At 56.0% G+C, this 25,028-nt stretch overlaps 1 protein-coding gene across 5 annotated transcripts in view; it reads right to left on the bottom strand.

Moving 5' to 3' along the window:
* Window positions 1-1,474: 1,474 nt before the first annotated feature.
* The window catches only part of Pacsin2 (protein kinase C and casein kinase substrate in neurons 2), a 110,839-nt gene continuing 87,285 nt past the window's right edge, over window positions 1,475-25,028 (bottom strand). For 4 of the 5 annotated variants that reach the window (XM_078052610.1, XM_078052609.1, XM_078052612.1 and 1 more), the window contains 9 exons: window positions 20,286-20,442; window positions 18,348-18,583; window positions 17,064-17,219; window positions 13,244-13,419; window positions 11,078-11,198; window positions 8,682-8,803; window positions 6,338-6,460; window positions 5,597-5,793; window positions 1,475-3,081 (listed from right to left, as the gene is read on the bottom strand). In XM_078052610.1, coding sequence (XP_077908736.1) covers window positions 2,969-3,081; window positions 5,597-5,793; window positions 6,338-6,460; window positions 8,682-8,803; window positions 11,078-11,198; window positions 13,244-13,419; window positions 17,064-17,219; window positions 18,348-18,583; window positions 20,286-20,442 — 1,401 coding nt within the window. In that variant the 3' untranslated portion in view covers window positions 1,475-2,968. The remainder of the gene's footprint in view (window positions 3,082-5,596; window positions 5,794-6,337; window positions 6,461-8,681; window positions 8,804-11,077; window positions 11,199-13,243; window positions 13,420-17,063; window positions 17,220-18,347; window positions 18,584-20,285; window positions 20,443-25,028) is intronic. The other variant, XM_078052613.1, reaches the window with a different exon arrangement.

The following is a 25,028-nucleotide window of genomic DNA, read 5'->3' as shown; positions in this document are numbered from 1 at the left end:
AGTCCCCTAATGAGCAGCTCCATGGTCTGAAAGGGCGGGGAAACAGCCCAATGAGCATCACCGCAGAGGAGCCAATCAGCTGAAAGTTTGCTGGGGCCACTTAGGCTGTGGCTCTCAACACTTCCCCACTTCGCCCATCCCTGCCCTGACGGGCTGTCCCAGCGCCCAGGGCCTTGGTGTAGCCCAGCCCCACCCATAGCCTGCTCAGAGAAGACCAGGCCAAGTGACTAGAGGCCTTCCATATGTTTGGGTGGCTCAGGGCCCTGTCCCAAAGCCTGGGACAGAGGCAGTCCTCTCCTGTCTGCAAAAACGCAGCACTTTATCTCAGGTGTAGCAGTCAGGTCCCTGCCTGGGTCCCTGGGCTCGGTCTGCATTATGGTGGGAGGTGGTGGGGAGGTGCGGCTGGGAGGAAGAGGAAGGAACACTTCATGGCACTGAACCAAGCCCCTGCTCAGGAGCAGGTTGGGGCCCTGACACTCCCCTCAAGTGCAGTGTGGAGCTCCGGTGGTGGCTGTGGGTGGCTGTGGGAGGCAGAACGAGGAGGAGCCAGGAGAACATAACAGCTCCACATGGAGGTGATGGAAAGGCCAATCAGGGATGGCAGAGTCCCAGCCCCCACCTGAGTGCCCCTCAGAATTAGGACAATGATGCCTCCTGAGCGCCTGTGGACTCCCCCTTACCCAAACCCTCCAAGGGGGAAGGCCAACATCCTTCTGCCTGGGAACAGAGGCCTGGAGAAGAGGTGGGCTTCCCAAGTTTGCCCCCAAGAGCAGAGCAGGACAGGGCAGTAGGCCTAGTCACCACCACAGGTCCCTGCGCGGTGGGGTGACCGTAAGAATGGGTCTAGCACGGGGCAGAGGTGCCACCTGCTGCCCCTCTTTAGGTGGCTCCTTTGGGAGAGCCCCATGGCCAGAGGGGTGTTTGGCTGGGCAGCCTCGTAGGGCTTGGTGAGTGTGGCTGTGGCAACCCTCGCCCCTCCTCTGCCCCACTTAACATCAGTAGGGGATGCCCAGGTCAGCCCACCTCCCGACTCTGCCCAGCCCAGTGGAAGGGTGGGCCCTGGAGTTTTGCTGAGCACCTCAGCCCTCCTGGGGCAGATCTGGCTCCAGGAGCTTCTGCTGTTCCTCTGTAAAACAGGAACAGGGACTCAGTCCCACCCATGGAGCTGTTTGAAGACTTGTTTGCAGGCGATATAAATACAAAGTGGAGCACAAGGACCAACGCACAGTAGGTGCTCAGGAAAAGATGTTCTGAGGACAGCTATGGGGGGTGAGTGATCACTGGCCTTGCTGCTGTGAGGGCCTGTGGAGAGGTAAACGCTAGGCAGATGCCCACCCCAACCTCTGGTTTGTTGGGGGCAGTGGGGCACCCCTTGGGCAGAGGCCCTGTGCCCTAGATCTGGTCCAGTTCCAAAGCCAATGACCCTGGGAAAACCACTGACGCAAGCGGGAGGTAGATGCACAGCAGAGGCCTCTGGGAAGCATGAGATCAACTGTTTATTGATTTTGCTCTAAAATACTGTACATCTAGAAATCAAAGACAACAGTTTTTGGTAACTCTGCAGCACAGGCACAAGGGTTTCTGCTGGGAAGCTGCGTGACACACAGATGTACCCACTTTCCAAGCAAGACCCACGCTGGCTGTGAACACTGAGCAAGTGCACAGCTTGCTGGGCTGCTCAGGCAGCAAGACCAAGGCCCTCCTGCACCTTCCCCTCCACCCACCATTGGGACTTCGAAGGGACCTGTGCACTGGGTGAGACCCAGCCTCCCTTAGCTCCTGAGGAACACAGGTGACTGCACAGCCTGCAAGTCCAACCGGCTCTGTGGCGGAGCTTGCACAGCGCCCTGCAGGGAGCTGGAACTGGGGCCTGTCAAGATGCTGGAGCCACAGGTGGCCAGTGAGGACCGCCTCAGCCAGAGGCCAGGGCCGCCTCAGAGTCCAGAGGAGGTCCAGCCAGCCAGTCAGCCACACCCCAGGTGGTCACCTCAGGCTTCAAGCAGTTTATAATGACACCCACGTTCAGAAGCTATTAAACCTCATTTAAACACTAGGTGAACTCTTTATATTCTCTGAATATCAAATAATATATACAGATATACAGCAAGACATGGCAGTCCAATATAAAGCATCTTAATCTACAGATGCATCTGCCTGAAAAGCTAACCTTTAATGTTTTAACCTTTCCAATCACTGATAGAACGTTAATTTGTACAAGAGTAAAGTTTTAAGCAACAGAATAAAAATAATTTTTAAATATGGCGACTCTGGGGAGTTCTTCAAAAGGTTCTCTCTGCAGTGCGCACTCTGTATTGAAACCTCACCACACATGTCCCCCACCTTTCTGCCAGGCCTCTGCCAAGGGCACTCCCTGCCCAGGAAGAGGTCTGGCTGATGAGCAGCGTGGCATGGAAATGGAGGTACTGTGTCCTTGAGAACAGAACGGTGCGGCTCAGTCTCACCATCACTTATGTACAAATGAATGGAAGAACAGGTGTATAAAAAAAGTATAACTGTACATCGCCTTTAAATTAAAAACCTCAAAATCTTTACTCAGAGATTGGCATGTAAGTTTGTTCATTTAACTTACAGGTATGGGACTCATCAGGGAAAATAATCAGTGGAACAAGAATCAGTGTAACCACCATTGACTTGGAGGAGACGAGGTCAAGAATAGACAGATCCATGATAAGCCAACAGAGCTAGCGGGCAGGGAGGGGCCTGGCTCTCCATGCTGCATCTGCCTGTGCCCAGTCCTCCCCAGATGCACTTGGAAAGGGGCTGAGTCCCAGGGGAAACGATCAGCTTGTCTGCCTTCAAAGGACACCAGGAGACCAAGAAACCATCTTTTGCAGGTGGAGTGGATGCCACATGGCTGCTGGGGCACCCAGGTGCTGCTGCCCAGGCCTAGGCTAGCGGAGCTCAGGGCCAGCCATTTCCATCCCTCCACCAGCCTGCTCACAGCCTGTCACTGGATGGCCTCGACGTAGTTGGCTGGGTACAGGCCAACTTGCCCGCTGTCCAAGCGTCCTTTGCACCAGCCCTGCTCATCCTCGTCCTCTATCTTGGTCAGCTCATCTCCTGCAAAATAAAGAGGGAGTGGTCTTAGAGGGTGGGTGACACTGACCTGATGCTGGCTGCAGGAGAGCTTGTGAAGGGTGTTTCTGGGTGGAGGGGCAGTGGGCCTGGTTATTTCTCTAATGTTTCTTTAGTCCCAGGAGCCCAGGATCTAAAGAAAACAGCTCTCACATAGTGACCCTGCAGCACCCGGCTCTCAGTTGCTATAATAATCCCCAAAGATGCTGCAGAGCCGAATACTACCAGCCTGGCCTCTGCCTTCCTGCCAGTCCCCTGTTCCTCACAGTTCAGGCTCTCAGTGCTGCATCCCTTCCTGAATCCCAGACAGCCAGCTCTTCCTATCTCATCTAGCTCTTGAGGCCATGGTCTGTGGGTCTCTGTTAATCCCTGTCCTTGCCACTCTCCAGGTTATGGGAGGCCAGAGATCATGTATGACTCAGACCTGTCATTCCCTGGCTTGTGCAAGATGACATCTGTCAATCCTCCTCTACATGCTGAGATGGAAGTCACAGGCTTCGTTCTGGAACCTCCCTGTGGCTCTGTGCATTAGTGTGGCTTCACTTATTTTTTGTTTATTCCAACCTGAAGAAGCCCCAGCTCCAGGCCCAGCCTTGCTGGAGGGAGAGACACAGAGATGAGAGAAATGGACAGAGCCCAGCTCAGAGAGATGGGGAATAAGGTCCATGGTGTGGCGATGGGAGCTGGGATGGGAGGTGGCACTGGGGCAGGGTCCCAGGTCCCATGTTTGCCAGCTAGGGCAAGCAGAGCAGCCTGGACCCCAGGTGTCCTCAGCTGCAAGCAGTGGGTGGAAAGCTCAAGCTGGGGCTGCCGTCTGCCATCATGGGCAGCTCCTGTTCTCGGGGTATCTGCTGTCTGTGGAGGGAAGGTGCCGTGCGCCCATGCACTCAACACGCAGGGCCTAGGAGGTAGTGAGGCTGGTGCGGGTTGTGCTCTCGACTCCCATTGCCCTGCCACCCCTGCAGCAGGGCTCCCACAAAATGGGCTGGAAACACGTGAGTCTGTGTCCACAATGAGCTGCCAGCTTCCCCTGCCCCTCCGGCCTACGGTCCAGCCCTCACAGCGGCTGCACTTAGAGGCAGCTGCCCAGCTCCAGCAGCTGCCCAGCTCTAGCTGCTCCCCATGTCCGTGCAGAGGCTGCTGGCAGGTGATGCTGCACGGGGCGGACAGAACCCAGGTAGGGCTCTGTGAGCACCACGTCCAGAGAGGGAGCTCAGTCTGCTGCGGACAGAGGAGGAGCAGCACCGGCTGGGCACTGCTTTCCATGGTTAAAAAAAAAAAAAAAAGCAAAACCACAAGAGACGGGCAGGAAAGTGAAGGAGTGCGGCTGGTGGCTAGAGAACACTCATTCCCATCAGCGTTTCTTTTTTGACAATTTACTCACAGCTGGAGGACACATTTGAAATCTATGAAATTGCTGCCAAGGCCAATACGTACGATGCAAAAATGATTAGAAGTTAAAAGTAAATAAATCAACAAAGTAGTGAGTGACCACAAGAATCACTGAAATCAGAAAAGTGGATGAAGATGGCTTAAAGGTACATAAAACACTTCTAGGGCCAGGCACGCGATTACCTGGTAGAACACGTGCAGGACCTGGGTTAGGTTCCCAGCACCACAGGAAAGAAAAGTCTACAGCAGGCCAGAGATGACCAGTGCTGGGCACAGGTGTTTGGGGCAGCTGGCTGGCCTTACTGAGCGCCCCGGAGAAGGAGGGTCAGGAGCCTGGCTGTTAGGGGAGGGCACGGGCACCTAGCCTCTCCACAGGTGGGGCCTGAGGGGTACACACCCCGCCCTGCTGCTGAGCTCCAGCCTGGCCTCCCTCTTCTTGGAGGGGTGGCTCTGGCTTTAGGGAGGTGCAGGGCAAGGGAAGGAACCTCCTGGGTGTGCTCTGAGGGAGTGCTCACCAAACGCAGGCCCATTTTGGTGAAATGCTGCCAGCATTAAAGAGAGCAGGATGGAAAATGCGCAGCAGAGCACGTGCGAACAGGGCCCCGACTGCCCGTGGCAAGGAGCGCGCACCATGGCTCTGGGTTTTGGGCAAAGCCTGGCAGCTGGGGCCTGGGGAGACGAGGCTTCCCTCGGGGCCTGCGGGGCTGCTGTGCTGAGCAGAGGGAGTGAATGAGGCCTGCTGCTCAGGCCAGTAGTGGGTCCGGCATGACTAGCCAGTGGCCAGCAAGGGCGGGCCTCCTGGGAGAGACGCGAAGGCACCTGGCTGTCTTCTGAGTTTTGGCACCCAGCAGGGACGGAGGAGAGGAGGCAGGGAGGACCAGCACCCAGCAGGGACGGAGGGGAGGCGGCAGGGAGGACCAGCACCCAGCAGCGACAGAGGGGAGGCCGCAGGGAGGACCAGCACCCAGCAGGGACGGAGGGGAGGCGGCAGGGAGGATCCGCACCCAGCAGGGATGACCAGCACCCAGCAGCGACAGAGGGGAGGCCGCAGGGAGGACCAGCACCCAGCAGGGACAGAGGGGAGGTGGCAGGGAGGACTGGCACCCACCGGCCTTGAAGCTCAGCTCGTCGTGCTCCTGACCCTCGTAGTCATAGAGCGCCCGGACTCGCACTTCTGTCCCTGAGGTGGTGTCCTCGTCGAACGGGTTGGAGTCCCCGTTGGCATCCGTGGAAGAGAAGGGGTTGTTGGACTCGTCGTCGGACCAGTCAGTGGGGTAGCTCTGGGTCTTCTCATAGCTGCTCACACTGTAACACAGAGGTGGTCACAGGGCCCTCAGCATGGGGATGGGAAAGGACTGAGGCCCCCACCCAGGGCCTCTGCCCCTTGGGCTGAGGGCTCCTGAGGGGGCACAGCTCCCTCTGGCCTACTAGCTTGGGTGGAGCCAGATCCCTGTGAGAATTCATGCCCTTCGCACTCATCCTGAGCCCCCAACAGCGGGGCCAGAGACGCCCCACATCAGTGGCTGCAGAGGCAGACTTGGGCCTGCTCCAGCAGGTCCCCAGCACAGCCTGTGTTCCTGTGGCAGTGGTGCCAGGGCCTTGAAGGGTTAATGCAGGATGAGAAAAAGCAACCAAAGAGCGTTAGCTGTGCCCTCCCCAGAAGTGGAGAAGCCAGAGACCGTCCACGGCCAGCAGGAGCCTGGCGTGCAGAGCGGCAGGCGCCCACCTCCTGCAGGCCTCATGCATTGCTGGAGTGCCGAGCGGCCGGGACCCCGAGAGAACCTTGACAGAGAGAAAGGGAGACAGAGCGAGCGAGGCGGAGACCAGAGGGAGACGTGTGTTCACCAACTTTTTGGCCTTAGTGTCCTCCTTCTCACTGACGGTGCTGCCCGTGTCGTCCTCGTCCTCAAAGGGGTTGTAGCTGGACTGTGACTGCGCAGACTGGGCGGGGTTGTTCAGGACACTAAGATTGCTATGGGGAGAGACAGAGCTTTCAGGGACCCCAGCTGGGGCCCGTCAAGGGTCCTGATGACTCCCAGCGGCAGGATCACAGTGTAGCCCTTCCAGGACCAACTAGTTCCTCGTACAGAGGAGGAGGAATATGTCACGTGGACAAAAATGGTTATTTTAGAAAAACACGCGGTCAAACCTCAGCTGTTCAAAACACTTCAAGAGTCTAGAGACAACCAGATGCCCACCTTCCTTCCTTCCACCTGGAGGCATCGATGTGCACAGAGGCCCTAGGCGTGGGGGGCAATGGGCCACAGCTGGTATCTGGCTTGCTCTTGGCTCAGGGCTTCTCCACATTCTTCCCCTCCCCCTGTTCCCACATGGGGCCGATCCAACGGGGCAGAGTCAGTGGGCCTTCCTGGGAGGATGACAGCCTGGCAGGGGCCATTCAGAGCTCTCCAGCTCTCCAGCCCCAGATCACACCGATGGTCCCTGAGCTCTGTGTGGTCAGGACTTTTCAGAGGCCCCCTCCTTTCACTACTAAAAGGCTTAGTGGCAGCTTCCTGGTTCTCCTGGGGCTGGAGCTTCCAGAGTCAGGACCAAAGGCTCCTCTGCAACCCTTTCCAGGAAGCGCGGAGGGTCTCTCTAGTGTCGTGGGAGACCATCCGCTCTCCCAACTCTATCAGCCACCTTCTGTGTGACAGGCCCAGTGTGGGGACCAGAGAGACTGGAAGTGAGGGGGATGAGATGAAGGGGCTGCAGGGTGCTAAGCACTGGGTGGGGTGGACGAGGGGACAACAGTTAAGAACGAAGTCTGAGGGCTGGGCTGGGGCTCAGCGGTAGAGCGCTTGCCCAGCAAGTGCAAGGCCCTGGGTTCCATCCTCAGCACCACATAAAAATAAATAAATAAAACAAGGGTATTGTGTCCATCTAAGACTAAAAGAAATTCAACTAAAAAAAAAGGCGGTGGATGCCCACCAAATAACTCTGGGCTGATGTCCTGCCCTCTACTGGGCAACACTGCTTTGGGGAACAGCTGGGAAAGGGAGGCAAGGAAATACCTTGGATGCCACCGAATAGCCTGAATGGCAGCCACTGCCTCATGGGGTCCAGTCTGGCATGGAGCACGGGGTGAGACCACGGGACGGCGGCTCTCCTTGGCATCTTTCTCTGCAGACTCTTCTGGGGGCTTGACGCCGGCACCCACATTGGTACAGTGTCTCTGGCCAGCCAGGAGCCTGCGGGCCTCCTTCCTACCCTCTGCCCCAGCACACAGGGCCGGCCTGCTCTCTAACCAGTGCTCACTGCCGATCCCATCTGCCCAGTCCACGTGAACAGCGGCTGAGCGAAGACCAGCCACATCTGCTGGGAGCCTGTGGGCGCAGTGCCCAGGGCGACAGGCAGGCCACGTGCCTGGCTGAGTCTTCCTGGGAAGACCCAGTCACAAGGTGACTAAGTGTTACAGAGCGGCCTCTGGGCAAGTCCTGCAATAGGCCTTCTACAGCACACACGCTTTCCAGAAGCATCTAACAACTGTGCAGCCAACTCTTCTTTCTTTCTTTTTGGTACTGGGATTGAACCCAGGGTCACTCAACCACTGAGCCCCATCCCCAGCTCCTTTTTATTTTTATTTTTTAGAGACAGGGTTTCGCTGAGTTGCTTATCGCCTCACTTTTGCTGAGGCTGGCTTTGAACTCATGATCCTCCTGCCTCAGCCTTATGGGCACTGGGATTACAGGCCACAGCGCCTGGCCTAAACAACTAAGAAAAAACCTGACCCAGGAATAACCAATGTTGTCAGCAAGAAGGTAGTTTAAAAAGGGGACACTAGAGGGTCCCCTGCCGCTCCCTCAACTGGCACCTGTACAGAGCGTGGGAAGGAAACATCCACCCTGACAGCACCTGACCTGCTGGAGGACTCCTGCATGCGCTACCTCTACCTGCCACGTCCACATAGGGCCGTTCCCTGCGGACATGAATGCCCAGTCCTTCCCTGTGAACTTTCAGCAGCTCCAGCACCAAGCAGCAAGACAATCTTATTGAGACACACTGCCCAGTCCTCAGGAGCCTGGGGGGCTTCAGGTAAGATGTCTGGGGGTGGAGGACCCTTCCTCTAGGGTCCCTCTACCACCAAGGACTTCTTCAGCTGAACAAGCTGGTGCTACTGAGGGACCAGGCAGATGGCCCAGGAGATGCCTCCCACAGGTGGCCTCTTGTAGACTGAGCCCATTCCTGGCACTCACCTGCTGGGCTTGCTCTGCATAGACTGGTCGCCTGTCTGGTTGATGCCTGTCAGGGTGATGCCATCAGCTGCCTTCTTCTTCTCCCTGCGGCTGAGAGTTCGATTCAGATCTGCAGACCACTCCTAGGCATCAGGGGTCAGGGAGAGAACCAGTCAGAGGTCTAAACATCTAGCAGGACAGAGATCAGCCCTGTGCATCAGTGACATCTGCCATCATGGCTGCTGGCCTCCCTTGTGACCTCCCTTGTGATCTCAGGCTCCCCAGCACCCACCTGTGGGCCAAGCGACCTGAGCCCATCCTTACTGATTACAGGGCTTGGAGGTCGGCACCCTATAACCACAGGGCCTAGCCCACCTCCTGGGATGAGCACACTTGCATGGGTGTGGGGTGCAGACAGAACCAGGGCTGACTCGAGTACCCAGCCCCGGCACTTCCCACTCCTTCTTGCACCATTCTTTCAGCTTCTGGTCTGCCTCGCCAGGTGTCCCAAGCCTCCCAGGGAAGTAGACAGGGAGCCAGTGCTCTGGGGACCTGACTGGGACACATGGCCTTGTCCTGAGGTGCCGAGGACCCTTCCCACTTACACACTAACTGCTGCAGAGGTCTGAGCAACCCTGCCAAGTGGGGACATTCAACCCTGCACTGCCAACAAGACCAAGGCTGACTACGGCACGACAAAGGGGGCAGCCCAGTGGGCTACGGCCATGCAGGTCCCCAAGGCCCACTCCTGATGTATCCGCAGGGTAGGGAACAGACCTGGCCGGATTCAAATCCAGATTGCCTTGTTTATTAATTACTCTCCCAACCAAATGCTCAGCTGGAACCTCACTGTTCCTTACAGAGACCTCTGAATATAAGCCCATCTTGCCTGGGTGGCTTCCAAAGGCTGAAGGGATTGGCATCAAGTGATTTTGGAAGGAGGGCCAGCAGCTAACAGCCCTGACACAAAGGGGCATCAATTGTTCTGCCACAGAGCAGGGGCACCCCCCGCCCCCAGGGTGGAGCTGGGTGAGACACACCACGGGGGGTTGGGCAAGCCATGAGTTAATCATAAATCAGACTTACTTCATCCTGGTGGCATGAAAAGCAAAAGCAAATAACTTCATCAGAGAAAAGAAAAGCAGTCTGGTGCCAGTGGCAGATGTGTGCCCAGCGAGCACGGGGACAGGGAACCCACAGGCTCTGGCCAGGACACCTCTCCAGGGAGACAGTCTGTCAGATATTCCTCCCTCAGTTCCCCTCTTATATTAACGGGCATCTCTGAGGGACACAGAAGAATCCCACTGTTGTTGCTTCCAACAACAGTGTCCCAGGCCACTGGAGGAGCAGCACCACTGTGGGCTAAATGTCAAACAGTGCCCAGACTCCAGCTCACACTTCCTCCCAGGGGGCTGCCAGGGGAGGGGAGGCTGCCTGTCCCCTCCAGGGCCACCTGCACTTGAGGGCTGGCCCCTACTAACCCCAAAGCCTCCTAGAAGGGGCACAGCCTGCTCTGCAGCCTCTGCTGGGCAGGTGGGAAGAGCTCAGCCCCAGGGGCCCCACCCTGGCACTGGAGATACCATGTGAAAGTCCAGAGACAGAAGCACAGGGTGAGGTCGGACCCCAGTGCAGACTGAGAAGGGACCGTGCGTGGTGGCCCTGGCTTTTCCAAGGGCCATGGGGGAGGTGGCTTTTGGCATTCTCCAGTGCCGACTTTTGGGACCAGAGTCGAGCCCATAACCCAGCAGGACCAGGTCACCGCCCCACCACTCCAGGTTGTCATTCCCATCTCACATTTGGGAAACTGAGCCACACGAGGGCAAGTGGCTCGTTCACCCCACAGCTGCAACACGGCGAGGCAGGAGGCAAGCGAGTTAGAGAGCCTCCCCAGCGCACAGGGACACCATGGGCTAGGCCTGACACAAGGAGGGGCTCGCCCTCTTTCAGGGAACGGGGTGGCAGGACTTCTGGCCACTGCCTTCTATGCTACCATCACCCAAGTTCCCCAGGCCCTGGGGTTTGTGATGTAAAGACCCTGGAAGGCTCATCTCACAGACGGGAGGCTAGGAGTAGGAGGGTGCCCAATGCAGGGAGGCCAGGGGACACTGTGGCTGCTGCCCTCCCAGCCAACCCTGGAGGAAGGGGCAGGACAAGAGGTCCCGTGTGTCCTTGCAGCTGTGGGAACAGCAGCAGGAAGGGAGTGCCAGTGGTCAGCACGTGACAGTCAATGTCCCTACCTTGCACCATCCCTCGAGACTCAGAAGGCCTTCAGTATTGCCTGTGGCACCTGGGACCAAACCCGGTCCGTACCATAGCCACCCAAGAAGACTGCCTAATAACCAGGACTAATGCTGACAGAGTCTGGCCATGGGTCCAGGTCCCCTCCTGGGAGATGGGGTAACGCAGCCTTCTCTTACCTCAAACTGTGGCCAGTTCATGGCCATGCCAGGCCCATGATTGGCTCGGAACCACCTCAGGTCCTCCACTGCATCAGCAGCTTTGATGCTCTGTTCCAAGTCCCGGTAAATGGTTTTGTAGCTAAATCAGAGAAAGCAGCACGGTGCTGTGGGACATGGGGCCGGCCACCACTCCCCCACCCGGTGCCAGCTGCAGCAGGCCCCCAGGTCTCATAGCCAGCATGAGTCGATTTCCCAGTGGTTCAGGAGTGCCCTCCCCGGTAGGCGAAGGCTGCTGGCTGTCACATGCACAGATGGGGACAACCACCCACCACAGCTTGCTTCCAACAAATGACGGTGGATCAGAGCAGAAGGCAGGCAGTGAGCCTCGCTTCGGGTCAGATGGCACTCATGGGCTGTGTGGGCTCCACTGTGTGGTTGCATTGGGGCACATTGAGGGGAAGGAGCGGCAACTGGAGAGTGCCAAAAGCCCCCTGCCCCATGGCCCTCAGAAAGCTGGTGGTTGGCAGAGTGCAAAGGCAGTCCAGTCTGAAGGCTGCTTGAGATGCAGGACATGCCCACTGCACCCTGGGGCCTTGCTCTGATCACTCCAGGAAGCAAGAGCCAGGGTCAGGGCTGGACCTGGTATTTTCACTCATAATCTGTGTTGCTGGCAAGTCAGTCCCCTTCTCTGGGCCTTCATTTCCTCTGTTAAGCAGGCAAGTCGCCCTCTGTTAAGGATTGAGTTTGTCCTCTAATAAAGACACATTGGAGTCCTAGTCCCAGGATCTCTAAATTTGACCTGATTGAAAACAGGGTCTTAATAGATGTAAGCAAGTTCAAACGAGAACATTAAGACCCCCAATAAGGGCTGGGCTTGGCAGCCCACACCTGTAATCCCAGGAGGACTGCGAGTTCAAAGCCAGCCTCAGCAACTCAGTGAGACCCTGTCTCTAAATAAAATACAAAATTGGGCTGGAGATGTGGCTCAGTGGTCGAGTGCCCTCGAGTTCAATTCCCAGCACAATCAATCAATCAATCAATCAAGACTGATGTTCTTTTAAAAGGAGGAATTTGGACTAGATACAGAAGGAAGGTGACATGATGACACAGGCATGGAGAGAAGACCAGGAGGCCTAGAGTGATGTGGTCAGAAGCTGACGAAGCTAAGGATTCTGGCAGACACCAGGAGCTGGAAGAGGTGGGAAGGATCTGCCCTGGAGGAAGTGTGGCATAACCTACACCTTGATTTTGGACTTCTGGCCTCCAGACTGTCAGGTGACAAACATCTCCAGTTTTCAAGCCACCAAAATTTTGGAACTGTTACAGCAGCCCTAGGATGCAAGTGGCCACCTCACCCAGTGGCTTGGAAGACAGGGAGTCAAGATGCGCACACCTGGCTACAGACTGAGGTTGATCACATATGAGGCAGAGATGACCCCACATGCAGAGAGAAGGACACACCCACTCCCCTGGCCTGACAGGTCACCTAACCCTTATCCACCATGTCCTTATCAACAAGGCAGGGACGGTGCTGTGTACTTTTCAAGGCTGTCATGAAGATGAATTGCATGGTGGCAGGTTGGCTATACAATAATTGTTGTTTTTCTTTTTTTAAAATGAAGAAGATAACAAGGAGAATGTAATTTCCTATAAACAGATCTTGACCTCTGATTTCTGTCTTAATGGCTCTGTTAGATGAATGATGAAAGTAGAACTCTTTTAATGCCCCAGGAAGTCTGGAGTTCTGACCAAAGACAACGAGGGCCCAGGAGAGACGTCATAGATCCCGTGTCATAGTTCAGAACCAAGCCTTGAGGGGTCTGAGTCTCCCCAGGAGGTCTAGGATCACTGTGAAGGGGAGTGGACAGCAAGGGTGAGAGGACCTCATGAGGGACCTCAGCATGAGCCTGTCCAGAGACAGGGGACACCCAGCCTGGAAAACATGGGACTCACGTCCAGGGGGAAATCAGACCCCCAGCTGCGCTGATCACAGCTATGGCCCCTTCCTGCCCAGAAGCACAAGGTGCTGGCTGGCAGTGCTGCAGAGGGGCTTGGCACGAGGGACCCTGGGCTCAGGGCTGCAGTGGGAGGCCTCTGGCTGACACTGCCCCCAGGCCTGCAGCATGGCACCCGAGTTCCGCTCCCCAGCAACTCCCCTGTGTTTTCCAGCAGAAGGAAACTTACCCAGCCACGTTTGACAGGTCCAGGTGCTTCTGAACCTCTAGCATAACCTCCCGGAAGAAGCGCAGCCGCTTCTCCTCAAACTGCTGGCACTGCTCGAACACCTGCTCCATGTTCTCCATGTACTGGGGAGTGCCCTGGTCCAGCTCCTTCAGGGCCTTCTCATACTTCTCTTTGGTCTAAATGAAAACCCAGGCACAAGAAGATGTTCATTTCCTGGGTAGCTTCTCAGGCCCATAGGATTTCAAACCCAAAGGGCAGGAGCTCTCAGACGGATTTCAAGCTCAAGTCCCAGTCGCCCTGCTTCTGTGCACCTGCCCTGCTTCTCACTGGAGTGAGGCCCAGGCAGACAGACACAGTCAAAGCAGGGGTCACTCCAGAGCTCAGTGTGCATGATGCCACCCGTGCCACACACCTGTCCTTTTTGCCTTTGGGAAGGGCCACCCTGCAGCCTTGGCCATGGTGCCCAGCAGCAATGGCTCAGTGAGTCACCACAGAAACAAAGTCACAGCTCCAAGTGCCACAGAGGGCTGGGGCTGAACCCCAGAGCTCTTTTGTTTCCCTGGAGCCTTACTTTCATTAGCAAAAAATGGGCACACTCCCCACCTCACAGGGTTCTGAGTGCAAACAACAGGCGCAAAGGCGGTGAATCAGCAGGCACTTGCAAGGTCTCATCCCTTGTCCCCCACACCGCTGCTCTTTTCCAGACGGTCCTGAGAAGGGGTTTCATCCCTATCCTAAGAGCACCCAGGGACAGCTAGAAAACGTGAGGCTCCTGCCTGGCCGGCAGGTGTTTGGGAATAGTGGCTTCGTCCACAGACTCCACTCTCTCCCCACCACATCATGCTGGCCCACTGCTTTGCTGGCCAGGGCATTTTGCTTTCTGGTGGCAGCTCCCTGGCATGAAGGGAGGCATAGCAGGGCTGGGGCCATCTCTCTCCTGCAGGGTTCTCCACCATGAGACCCTGAGAAACAAGGGGGTAGCCAGGGGCTCCACCTGGGAACTTTGCTTTGGACTCCCTTGTTCATGTTTGGGGCCTTCTGGGGAAGGCTGAGTCCTCCCAAGCCTGCAGGCCTCTGAGGCACCTTCTCTGCTCCCCCAGGACGCTGAGTCTGCTCTGCCAGCCTTGCCCAGCCTGCCCCCTTCCCAGTCACCCTTTGCTGATTCAGGGGCTGGGATACCCCTCTGTATTCCGAAGAGAACCCAGGAGTCATCTACCTGTAAGCTACATCCCCAGCCCTTTTTAAATTTTGAAATGGGGTCTAAGTTGCCCAGGCTTACCTCAAATTTGCAATCTTCCTGCCTCAGTCTCCCAGTAGCTGGGATTAGAGGTGTGCACCACCATGTCTAGCAGAGGTCCCTCTTCTTGAAGCCTCTCCCCATCTTCTGGGGACAGGTCCCACCCATCCCCCGGGGCCTGCTCCTCCCTGGCCCCTCTCCTGGCATCTGTGGTTCCTCATTTCTGTTCTGAGCTCTCAAAGGTGGCCATGCGTGGGTCCTCCAAGAGCACAGGAGAAGGTCATCCCTGCCAGGGCTAGGGAATGCTCAGCAGGAAGACAGTTCCACAGCCACTGTGGTTATTCCCCGTCTCCATCAGCTCTGCCTGCACCCGCTGCCCAGGGAGCCCTGTGTGGAGCCCAGTGTGGAGTCCCGGCTCAGACACAGGGCACGCAGGGCAGTGGGCTCAAGCACCCAGGTTGTGGGGCAGGAGCTAGAAACAGGTGGCTTCCCGGGAGCCCCTGGAGTGCAGTCGGTGCTCCCACCCCTGGACTCGGCCTGTCCCCAGGCTGTGCTGATGGTGCTGAGCCCCGCTTCTCCCCCAGCGCAGCCCATGTGCTAAGCTGGGGTCCTCACGATTCAGGAGACCTACAGGCAGAGCTCGCAGGAAGTTCCCAGTGAATATTCACTGACTGCATGGAGAGGCAGCCCTCGCCCTCTGGGGCACTGGAGTATTCTGGCACCAAACGCAAGAGCTTCCTCTCTGATGGACACTGCCCAATGCAATCTCTGCCTGGCCGCTACACAAACCCAAGTCCTTGTGCAACCAGTCAATGCTGGCATTTTCAAGGGTCGGGGGAACTGGGCTCTCCGCAGGACTCAAAGGCTATAAGAACCTCCAAGGCATCTACATCACTAGAAGAACAGAGGTGGGGAGGCCCCAGGAGGAAACCCCCTACAGACACTGCACCTCTGTTGTGCAGACGCATGGCTTTGATGTGTCTGTAAAACATGAAAGCACCCCCCAACCGATCCACAAGAAGAGGTTCCGTCTTCTTCCAGGCGCCCTCGAGCGCACCTAATTCCATCCTGGCCAGGGTGGAGCACTCCTTGGCTTGTTTCTTCCTTTCTTCCCGGCCCCTTTCCTTTTATTTCTCTTTCTTTCTTTGCCTTCTTTCCTTTTCTCTCTCCTTTTCTCTCCCTCCCTCCCTCCCTCCCTCCCTCCTTCCTTCCTTCCTTCCTTCCTCTCTCTCTCTCTCTCTCTCTCTCTCTCTTTCTTTCTTTCTTTCTTTCTTTCTGGAGGGTACCAGGGATTGAACTCAAGGGCACTCGACCCCTGAGCCACATCCCCAGCCCTATTTTATATATTTAGAGACAGGGTCTCACCAAGTTGCTTAGGGCCTTGTTAAATTGCTGAGGCTCGTTTTGAATTTGTGATCCTCCTATCTCAGCCTCCCAAGACGCTGGGATTACAGGCGTGTGCCAGCGTACCCTGCTCCTTGACTTAAAACCTAGGGGCACCCCCCACATCCAGCATGTAGGCCCAGGTCCCTCATTTAATCCCACAGGAAGGGACCTGGAGTGCTTCAAAACCCCCTAATTCCTGGCCCCACCCCAGCAATGGAGGCCAGAGGCGCTGCTCCCCAAAGGGACTCTGACATTTGATGGACTCTCACAGGATCACGCTTCCTCCCCAGCAGGGGAATAGTGTGGAAAGGCACTGGCACCGGGGTCAATACCCCTGCTCCTGAGCCACTGGGCAACATATGACTTCAACTCTGGCCTTGGCTGCCTCTCTCACAGTGCACATGTGCCACTTCCCAATCCACAGGGCATGGTGATGCTCGACTCAGGCCTGGGAATCAGCCCACGACTCCTGCTGCTCCGTGTAGCCTCCAGTTCTGTCTGTGGAGCGCAACCCTCTCTAGCTCTAGCCTATCTGCTCCTGCAAAGCCAGGTCTGGCCAGACCCCTGAGGCAGCTTGTCAGCAGAGCGTCCTCCAGCCAGCTCCTCACCGCTGAGCAGAGGAAGGGGGACATGGACAAGGGGCCGGCCCCTCACAAGAAACTTCAAAATTAAACATGCTGCCTAGTTTTTAGACTCCTGTGATTCCGGGATCTTCCAGGAAGAATTGCTCCCAGGATCTGTGGGGCACTTCAGTTTACAGAGCACTTTTACAAAATCATCTCCTGTCATCTCCTCACTCACCCCTGGAGGCAGAAGTTTCTTTTACAGGGAAACAGAAGCATGCCCAGGATTTCAAATTGCCTGGGCACTGACTGTCTCCTCATCAAAGGAGACTACCTGCTGCCCACAGCCTCTGCCGTGCTCTCTCGGGCCTGGCACTGCCATGAATGCAGGACAGTTCCACCCTTCTCCCAGGCCTCAATTTCCTATGGGCTCCAAGATACACTCTCCCCCTGGGCACCTCCTTCCCTCCTGCCCAGCACTTAGCTCTGCCCCTCACCTGGGGCAGGCACCACAGTGGAAGTAAGGTCAGTACCCAGAGGGAAGGAAGTGTTTCTCGCTGTTTCTCTCTACACCTACCCAGCCAACCAAGCAACTGCAAAAGGCTTACTAAGTGACAGACAGAGCGCAGTTTACCTTCAGTACATCTTGCTTGCATTTTTCTACCTTGTCTTGCAATTTCTTGAGCTGCTCAGGGTTGAGGGATGGATCTGCTTTGCTGTTGGCCTCTCGGGAGATGGCCAGCTTCTCTTCCTTGCATGCTGCATGGTGGGCTTTCTTTGCTGCTTCTACCTACAAGGAGAATGTGTTCTGAAGGCCTTGTTGCTGAAAGTCCAGGATCCTCACCAGAGGTCACACAGACTTGGGCGTGTGTTTGCTGCTGAGCCAAGGCACAAGGAAGCACAGGCTCCATGCACTCTACTTCCGAAACAGGACCACCAAGAAAGCAGGCAAGAGCCAAGGAACACCAGGGGGCCGACAGACTCACAAATGGCTGGAGCAAGTCAGCTGAGCGGACATGGAGCACCAGGGAGGAGGCACGGCTATCCAAGGCCAGTGCATGCCAGGCAGGGAAGTTCCAAAGGGGCTATCTTGTGGGCGAGTAAGCGGGCTGTGTGTGTTGGGGGGGAGGAGGACGCACATGCTGCCGCCTGTGATTCCACACGCACTCGCACGGAGGTGTCAAAGTGCGGGTCCCTGGTGTATTCCAGAGCTCTAGGTTCACTTTAGAGAAAAAGAGGCATTCGGAGCATCGGCCTTGTGAGAGGGGAAACAGTTCCACTGTGAATGGGCCCAGGGGTGAGAAGGAAAAGAAAATGGCTATAAAACCCAGAGACTGGAGGCATTTTCTGAACAATCATGAGAGGGCAGTCAGCACAGCTCCTGAGAAAAGCCACGTGGACAAGGAGGTGTGCCCAGCAGGGAGGGGGCCCAGGCTGTAGCAGGGTGCAGGGCACAGCTGCAGGCTGGGGTGGCTGAGGTCGGCCTCCAGCTAGCAGGGGCCTGAACAGACTCCGTGACCGGTTGCTCATTTTAGAAAATGGAATATCAGTACCCTTTGCAAATTTAGGAGAAAAACCCAAGCAAAAGAATAACAAAAGTCACTCCTTTCTACTGTTAGGGGGTGAGAGCTCGCGCTCTGAGCTCCACCACCAATATACAGTTCCTAGCCTGTTTACAAGTCGGGCTGGTAGGGATTACATTTAAAGAATGTTCATAAAGCACTTGTGTCTGCCATCTGGGTAAATGTCAGTCACTCTGACTCTGGGCTAAGGGGTGGCTTTTCCTCTACCATCTGTGGCCTCCCATGGCTAAGGCAGCAGCATGAGCTCTTGGGAGTGTGGGCAGGAGAGAGCCCTGGTGGTGGGGTGGCCAGCAGGACAGAGGTCAAGCCAGCAGTGGCCTGCGGGAGAAAGGCACCTCTTTCAGCTTCTTGGCCCAGGGCTTCTGGGCCTTCCGGAAGCCGTCCTCGGCTTCCTTGGTCTCCTTGAAGCCTCCCATCATCTGCTTGTGAAAGGCCTCCTTCTGCCAGTTCTTGATCTTCTCGAAGTCCTCGTTCATCAGCGAGGCCTTCACTTCCAGGTGCAGCTCGCTCACCCGCTCTGCCTCAGACATGACTGCCATCCAGGCCCTCTCCACCGTTCCATACTGGGGCCCTGGCATGGGACAAGAACTGGGTTACTTGGTCGCAGCTGGTGTCGGGGATTTCCTGTCACCCTGCAGCTGTTCACATGGAAACAGCCTGGCCCACACGCATTTCCTTTTTTTAAGGCAATGAGCTCTTTAAAAATGCAAATTTTTATACTTTGGAGGCATTAATTTGCTTAAAGATGGTCAGAGAAGGGGGGGCTTTCTGAAATGGGTCCCCTCTATCCCAGGCTGCTCTGCACCCACCACACCCACACCTGACGGTGGGGCTCTCAGGCAGCCCCTGGCCAGCGCTGTGGCTGTCGGCCTCCCAGGCAGGCTCCCAGCCCGGAGCAGCAGCCAGAATGCTGGGATGGAGGCCCGTCTCCTTGGCAGGACCAATCCTGTCCCTGGAGGAGGAGGGAGGAGGGGAGGAAGGGCAGCAGGACACAGGCCCAGATGGTGACCTCGCAGTGCAGCGGGGGCTCCTTGCTGCTCAGGAAGGAAACTTAATCTGGTCTGTCACTTTTGATAAGGGGACCCGGCAGGGGAAGAGCAGAGCTATGACAAAGCTGAGGGTAAAAATGAGACCCTGGCCAGGTCCTTGAGGTATTCACAGGGAGTAGTAGTGACCGGGCAAAGAAATGACAGAGGAGTGGGGCACACAACTCATGCTTGGGAACAGCAGAAGAACCATTAATCCCTTGGGATTGCATAACGAGGGGACTGCAAAATGATCAGCCTGCTGTCTGAGTCACAGTGCCCTCCAGACACCCAGGCGAGGGCGGACGCCGACAGCGGTGGAAAGGCAGCAGAGGGCTGCCACTGGCCAAGGGAGGTCTCCCCCACCCAGGGCTATGTGCCTCTCTACAACCTGAGCTCCGAACCCGAGTTCTGAGCCAGCAAGCCTGCGTGTCTCCTGCAGGCGAACAGGGATATTTGCAAAGAACAGTCTGGAGTCCTCAAGGAAAGGGGACAAAAGCTCACACGCCCTGTGCCAGGCTGTGTTGTAAGCCCCTTAAATGACCTGCTTCAGCATCCAGGGAAGGAACAGGCACCTGGTCAAGGCAGGGCTGAACCCATGCCCAGGGGCTTGGCTTCCCTGCTTGGCTCCTCTGAGGTCAGCTGGCCCCAGGAGAGCCTACCCCAAGCACCCCCGAGAAGCTCCCCTACGCTGTGTCCCTCCTAGGAACTCAATCAAGTCCCACCCCTAGGCTGGGAAGTGGGCTCCACCCTCACAGAGGCATCTGTGGACACAGATGTTGGTAGGGAGGGCAAAGGGACAAAAGTCCACCATGTGACACTGTAGTCACTCCCTTTAAGACTCCCAGCTACAAAGCCAGCCAGTTGTCACCATCTAGCCTGATCTGGGCTTAGAAATGAACAGCTCTGGTGTGAGAAAGCCAGACTTCTGAGCAGAGCGCCTGCAGGTGACAGGAACTTCCTCACAAGTCAGCACCAACAGCTGTTCCGAGCTGGCCATCAAGGCTGAGTGCCTGCGGACGAGGAACAGGAGGCTCAAGGGCTATTTGCAAAGAGCAGTTCAGAGTCCCCAAGGAAAAGGGACAAAAGCTCATGCAGTGGGTGAAAGGCTCCCACCAGCCCCGTGAAAATCACAGCCACAGAAATGTAAGGTATCCTGCTGCCCAGATCTTGGGAGACACAGGTCAGAGAGCGAGGAGCATTCCCCAGAGCCCCGGTGAGCACCTGGCGCAGGGCCAGCCTCCCTACCCTTCTCCACGAGCTGCTTCCACCGCCGCGCCCACTCGGTGAGCTGCTGCGCGTAGGCCTTCTCAATGCGTGCACGCTCATGCAGGCAGCTCATGAGGTCGCTGCACAGGCGGTGGCCATCGTCTATCCGCTTCACCGTCCGCTTGTAGTTACCAACCTAGGAGACAGAGCCATGCTGTGGGGCGGACGCCCAGCCAGCTGTTCACCTGCCAGCCCCTTGCTGCCTACAGGGCAAGCCACCAGGCCGGGCTCCCCCTCCCCAGTCTGAAAGACACCCTGCACGCTGGACAATAGCCTCCCTGCCTGTACTACCACAGGGGGCACAATTCAGGAAACCAGAGCTCCTCAGTACACTGCAGCCAGGTGCTGGGCAGAAAGCCACCTGTGGCCTGGGAGGGAGGCAGACGGAGGGGCCAGGGACGGCTTCCCAGACTTGGTGACTTGTAAGTAGACCTGCTCTGATGTCATTACATGCTGGATTATTACTTCCCAGTTTTAGTAATAAACGCCATTTCCCCCTTACTGAGCACCTAGCTTCAGCCAGGCACCAGACTAGGAAGTGCACACCTCCAACCACTGCCACCTACTACCAAGTAGGAACAACCACCTCTTTTTCAGATAAGCAAACCAGGCTGTGATCTCAAAGCTGCAGCAGCTGGGCTGGAGCTAAAGGTAGGTTTTCCAGTGGCTGCAGAAGGACAGACTCCCGCAAAGTTTAATTCTTATCTGCTTTGTCAAGGGCAAGGTGAGTTTTGACTGCTTATTTTACATATGAAAGGAGAAACTAGCTCATCTAAATTAGAAATAATAAAACTATAATTGAAATAGCCTTAATGTCTAATTTGGGGTGAAAATCAAAATATTTAATATTTCATCCTTTGAGTCACTGACCTGCAAGGGTATAGGGCAGCTGACCCTGGAGCACCCAGAGGAAATGACAAAAGCAAGGATCTATTATATTCTCATTCTTTTTTCTTCCACTGTCTTAAAAATTCTCATCCATCTTGCCTTTTCTAACAGTCTCTGCCTGGCTGACCACCAGGATGTTCTCTGTTCAGGGCCAGCCTGGAAGCTCCTAGAGGACAGGATGGACACATGCCTTTTCTGTGCGGAGTGGCCACAGCACCCCTGAGTCTCTCCCTTCCTAAGCTGGGTTAGCCAGTGGAGGAGGGCTTGGGTGGGTGGGTAGGTGGGTCTGCGATGAGACTTTGCAGAGGAACAGCCCCTGGGCCCTGCACACAGATGGCAAGGGGAGAGAAAAGGGCTGTGGCGCCTTGAGAAGGACTGTCCCCTGAGGCCGGCGTTCCAAACAGGCTAGGATGACCCCTGCCCAGCACAGAACCCCCACAGGTAATTTGCCTGGGCAGCTTCTCCAGAGGACCGCCTGATTTCCAGCCTATCTGCTTCGGCAAGGGAGCAGATCTGCCCTCCACCACCACCCCAGCCTTGTGCCTAGTCCTTCCCTCCACAGACGCCCCTCCTCCCAGGTGTGGCCTGGTGGAAACTCCTCAGCAAGGCCAGCAGCTCAGCCAGACACACATGAGCTACACATGAGCTACACATGAGCTACACATGAGCTACACATGAGCTGTGGCTCCAAACTTCAGCAGGCCCTTTCCCAAGGCAAAGCCAAGTGTTTTCACAACCAATTAGAAGTGTACCTGTTTTTCCTAAAATGGGGCCTTGTTATCATTTTGACACTTACAGCAGGATGAAAAAACAAACAAACCCTGATTAAACACAGCTCAGTACTGCTGAGCTGGAGGCAAGAGGAGAAAAGATAATCACAGGCCTAGGCAGCCTCCACGGTTGCCATGGAGCTGGGATGCAGAGTGGCTTCTCATCTCCTGCTGCGAGCAGTTCTCACACAGGCAGGCGCTGACCATCACAGCAGGCTGACCATCACAGCAGGCGGTGGGCTCTCCAAAAGCCCGGGAGGAAGGGATTTCCCCACAAGCCAAGCTTTGATAGGTTCATCAGCACACAGTGCAACTAGGAACTGAGGACTGGGGACACCTGAAGGCAGTCACAGGTGGGAAGGCTTTCTCAGCCAGTACACACACACTCCAGGCTTCTGTGCAAGCTATCGGTGGTCCTGGAAGTGGCTGAGGAAACTGTGCTGGCCTTGGGGCCACCACTGGAGCCACAATGAGAGAGTGCATAGAGCCACTAAGCGGTGCACAGACCCCGCTCCTCTCTCCACTGTATGCCAACAAGGCTCATCCCAAGAACCCCAAATCTGCACCCTACTAAGACCACTTGCTAGGATACCCTTGATTTTACCTTGAGAACAATCATGTCACTTAACCTGTGACCGTGTGTGTTAGTACCACAGCTGTCTTCTCCACCCTGGTGAGGAGGTTCAAAGTAAGCTAGCTGTGCTAAGCCTCCTCCCAGGCAAGCCCCACAGTCGGACAGTACACCCAAAGCTGAGAAAGGTGGTCGAGCAGTTCTAGTGCCCTCTCTGCAGGCTTGGAGGACAAGGGTGAAAGATGACTCTTTCAGGGATGCCTAATTATAGTCCTACAGATGGTTACAAGAGGGCTAAATAGCTTCTGAAAACTCACGCACCTATGGGCCGCCTGCCCTCTGGCTCTCACAAGGAGAGCAGCGCTGATCTGGCCCTGCCCCAAACGTGTGACCTTGAGTCTCCTCTCTGCATTTCTGCCCCTTCAGCTGAAAGGTGGGGTCCAAGCTGAGCCTGGGAGAGCAGGGCACCAGTAGGCACTTCCACTGCAGGCTGGCAGCTCGCCACCCGGCCCTCACTTGACTCAACCTGGCCTCTGGTTCCCATTAAATCATCTTGTCCACTCAGCCTGGGGGGAAGCGGGGGGGAGGCGAGGCTTGGATGACTCCAAGCCTTCACAGTTCTGGGATCTCAATTGAGCGGAACCTGCCACCACGGCATTCCTAACTCTCAACCTCCGAGGGTCTGGCAACACCCTCTGGCCGCCCTCGGACACTTAACATACATCAGGGACACGAGAGGTGCAGGAATGTAATGGAGAACAAACTGTCGCCACCCTTGTGGGACTGAGGGCCAGATGAACAACAAGTACAGATGGGAAGGGGACTCTGGTGGTCAGGGCAGCCCAGAGGAGTGAGCACCACCAGCGCAGCCTGAGTGCACACATCTCCCTCTGTGTGCCTCCTGCGACCCGGTCCCCTTGCATGGGCTGTGCTGCCACACAGCAAGATATATTAAAATGTAGGCTGCAAGGGAAGACTTGCAGCTTTCCTTCTCTCCATCCTCCAGGCTAGGCACACATAGGGCATTCCACAGTGTCTTCTCAGTACCCAAATAGCGCAGAGGCTGGGATTCTGTTCCACGGAGGAGGGGACCAAAGAGTTGCTGAGAGCTCAGAGGCACAGGCAATGGAATAACCTGAGGCCTTTTATTTAACAAGTCTAGTCCAGGGAGTCCCACAAGCTTTTGCCCACTGGTGTCCCAGGCAGGCTGCAGGGTTCAGGATGGAGTCCCTTCTCCCCAGGGTGGTGCTCTGCAGATTCTGCATCCTATACTTACCTGCAAGATCTCCCCTGGTAGCGCAGGGCTCCCCATCTCAGGCAACCTTCTGACTTCCCATTCCAAGCCCTCCTCTGAATCCTCCTTTCCAAATAGGGGTGACAACTGATTTTGGAGTCGTGAAATTTGTCATGCATGCTTAAAGACTCTAAGGGTTATGTTTAGAAAACTGTACTCTCTGAATCCTTGTTTTTATGAGATCCTCAAATTCCTGTCTCCATCTTCCCTTCCACCCGACCCTACGATCCCGATGTATCCTAAGCCTTCACCTGGGTGCTCCCCTGAAACACCACCCCAGACAACACCAAACCTCACTGGGGCCCCATCTGCAAAACAGGGTGATGCTCTTTACCTTGCAGCACCTGAGAGGGTCTGGTCTGGGCCTGCTGCTACAGCCATGGCTTCACCAACAGCCTTGTGTCCAGCCCACCTGGAGCTGGATCTGCAAGTTCCTGGCTGACTTTGACCCAGCACTACTACTGCTATTTCCCTGGGGCCTCCTTCGGTCAACTCTGGGTGCTTGGCTCCTGCCCCCACTGGCTGGCCCCACCCTCTGTTCCAGGATCTGCTGTTCATCAGGTGGAAGGGGGAAGAAGATAAGGCTCCCCATCCTGCAAAGGCAGCCCGTCCTTTGATAGTTTTAAACAAAACCCCCAGATTTCCACAACTTCAAAGATCAACTAAGTCATCCATCTTTAATCAAAACGTTCAAGATGACAAACTAGAAAGTGGATGAACTAGTAACCCAGAAACTTCAACTTGCAGATCCTGAGTCCAAAGGCAGAACACGTACAAGAAACACTGTCGAGAGGAAGGATGTTTAAACAAAGCTATTTTTGAGCCAAACTCCTTCCTCCTAAGCCAGGTTTGCTGTGCCCAGTGCCTGCGGGGCATGTGGTGCCCAGGAGCCCACCCCCGCACTGTCCCGCCCAGGTGCTCACACAGACAGTGCACCCCAGACCTGCGAGCAGTCACCCCGACACTCCCCTATACCTCCTGGTCTCCTGGGCAGAAATGTACAACTTCACTTGTCCTTCAGTCAACTGCCCGGCAAACAGCAGAAGCATGATCCATGGCTGTGGAGGGGCTGGACTGTCGTCGTCTTCATGATCCCTTGCACCCAAGCGAGGTGCCACAGGGGATGGCAAGATCCTTTTCCTGGGTAAGTGCTTGCAGAAGGCCAGCCGCTCTCAGCAGAAACCCAGAAGCATTCCCCA

This window comes from Ictidomys tridecemlineatus, chromosome 6 (assembly GCF_052094955.1).
Source record: "Ictidomys tridecemlineatus isolate mIctTri1 chromosome 6, mIctTri1.hap1, whole genome shotgun sequence".
NCBI lineage: Eukaryota > Metazoa > Chordata > Mammalia > Rodentia > Sciuridae > Ictidomys > Ictidomys tridecemlineatus.
The sequence above is the reverse complement of the archived record's forward strand: the minus strand, read 5'-3'. Positions and strand labels throughout refer to the sequence as shown.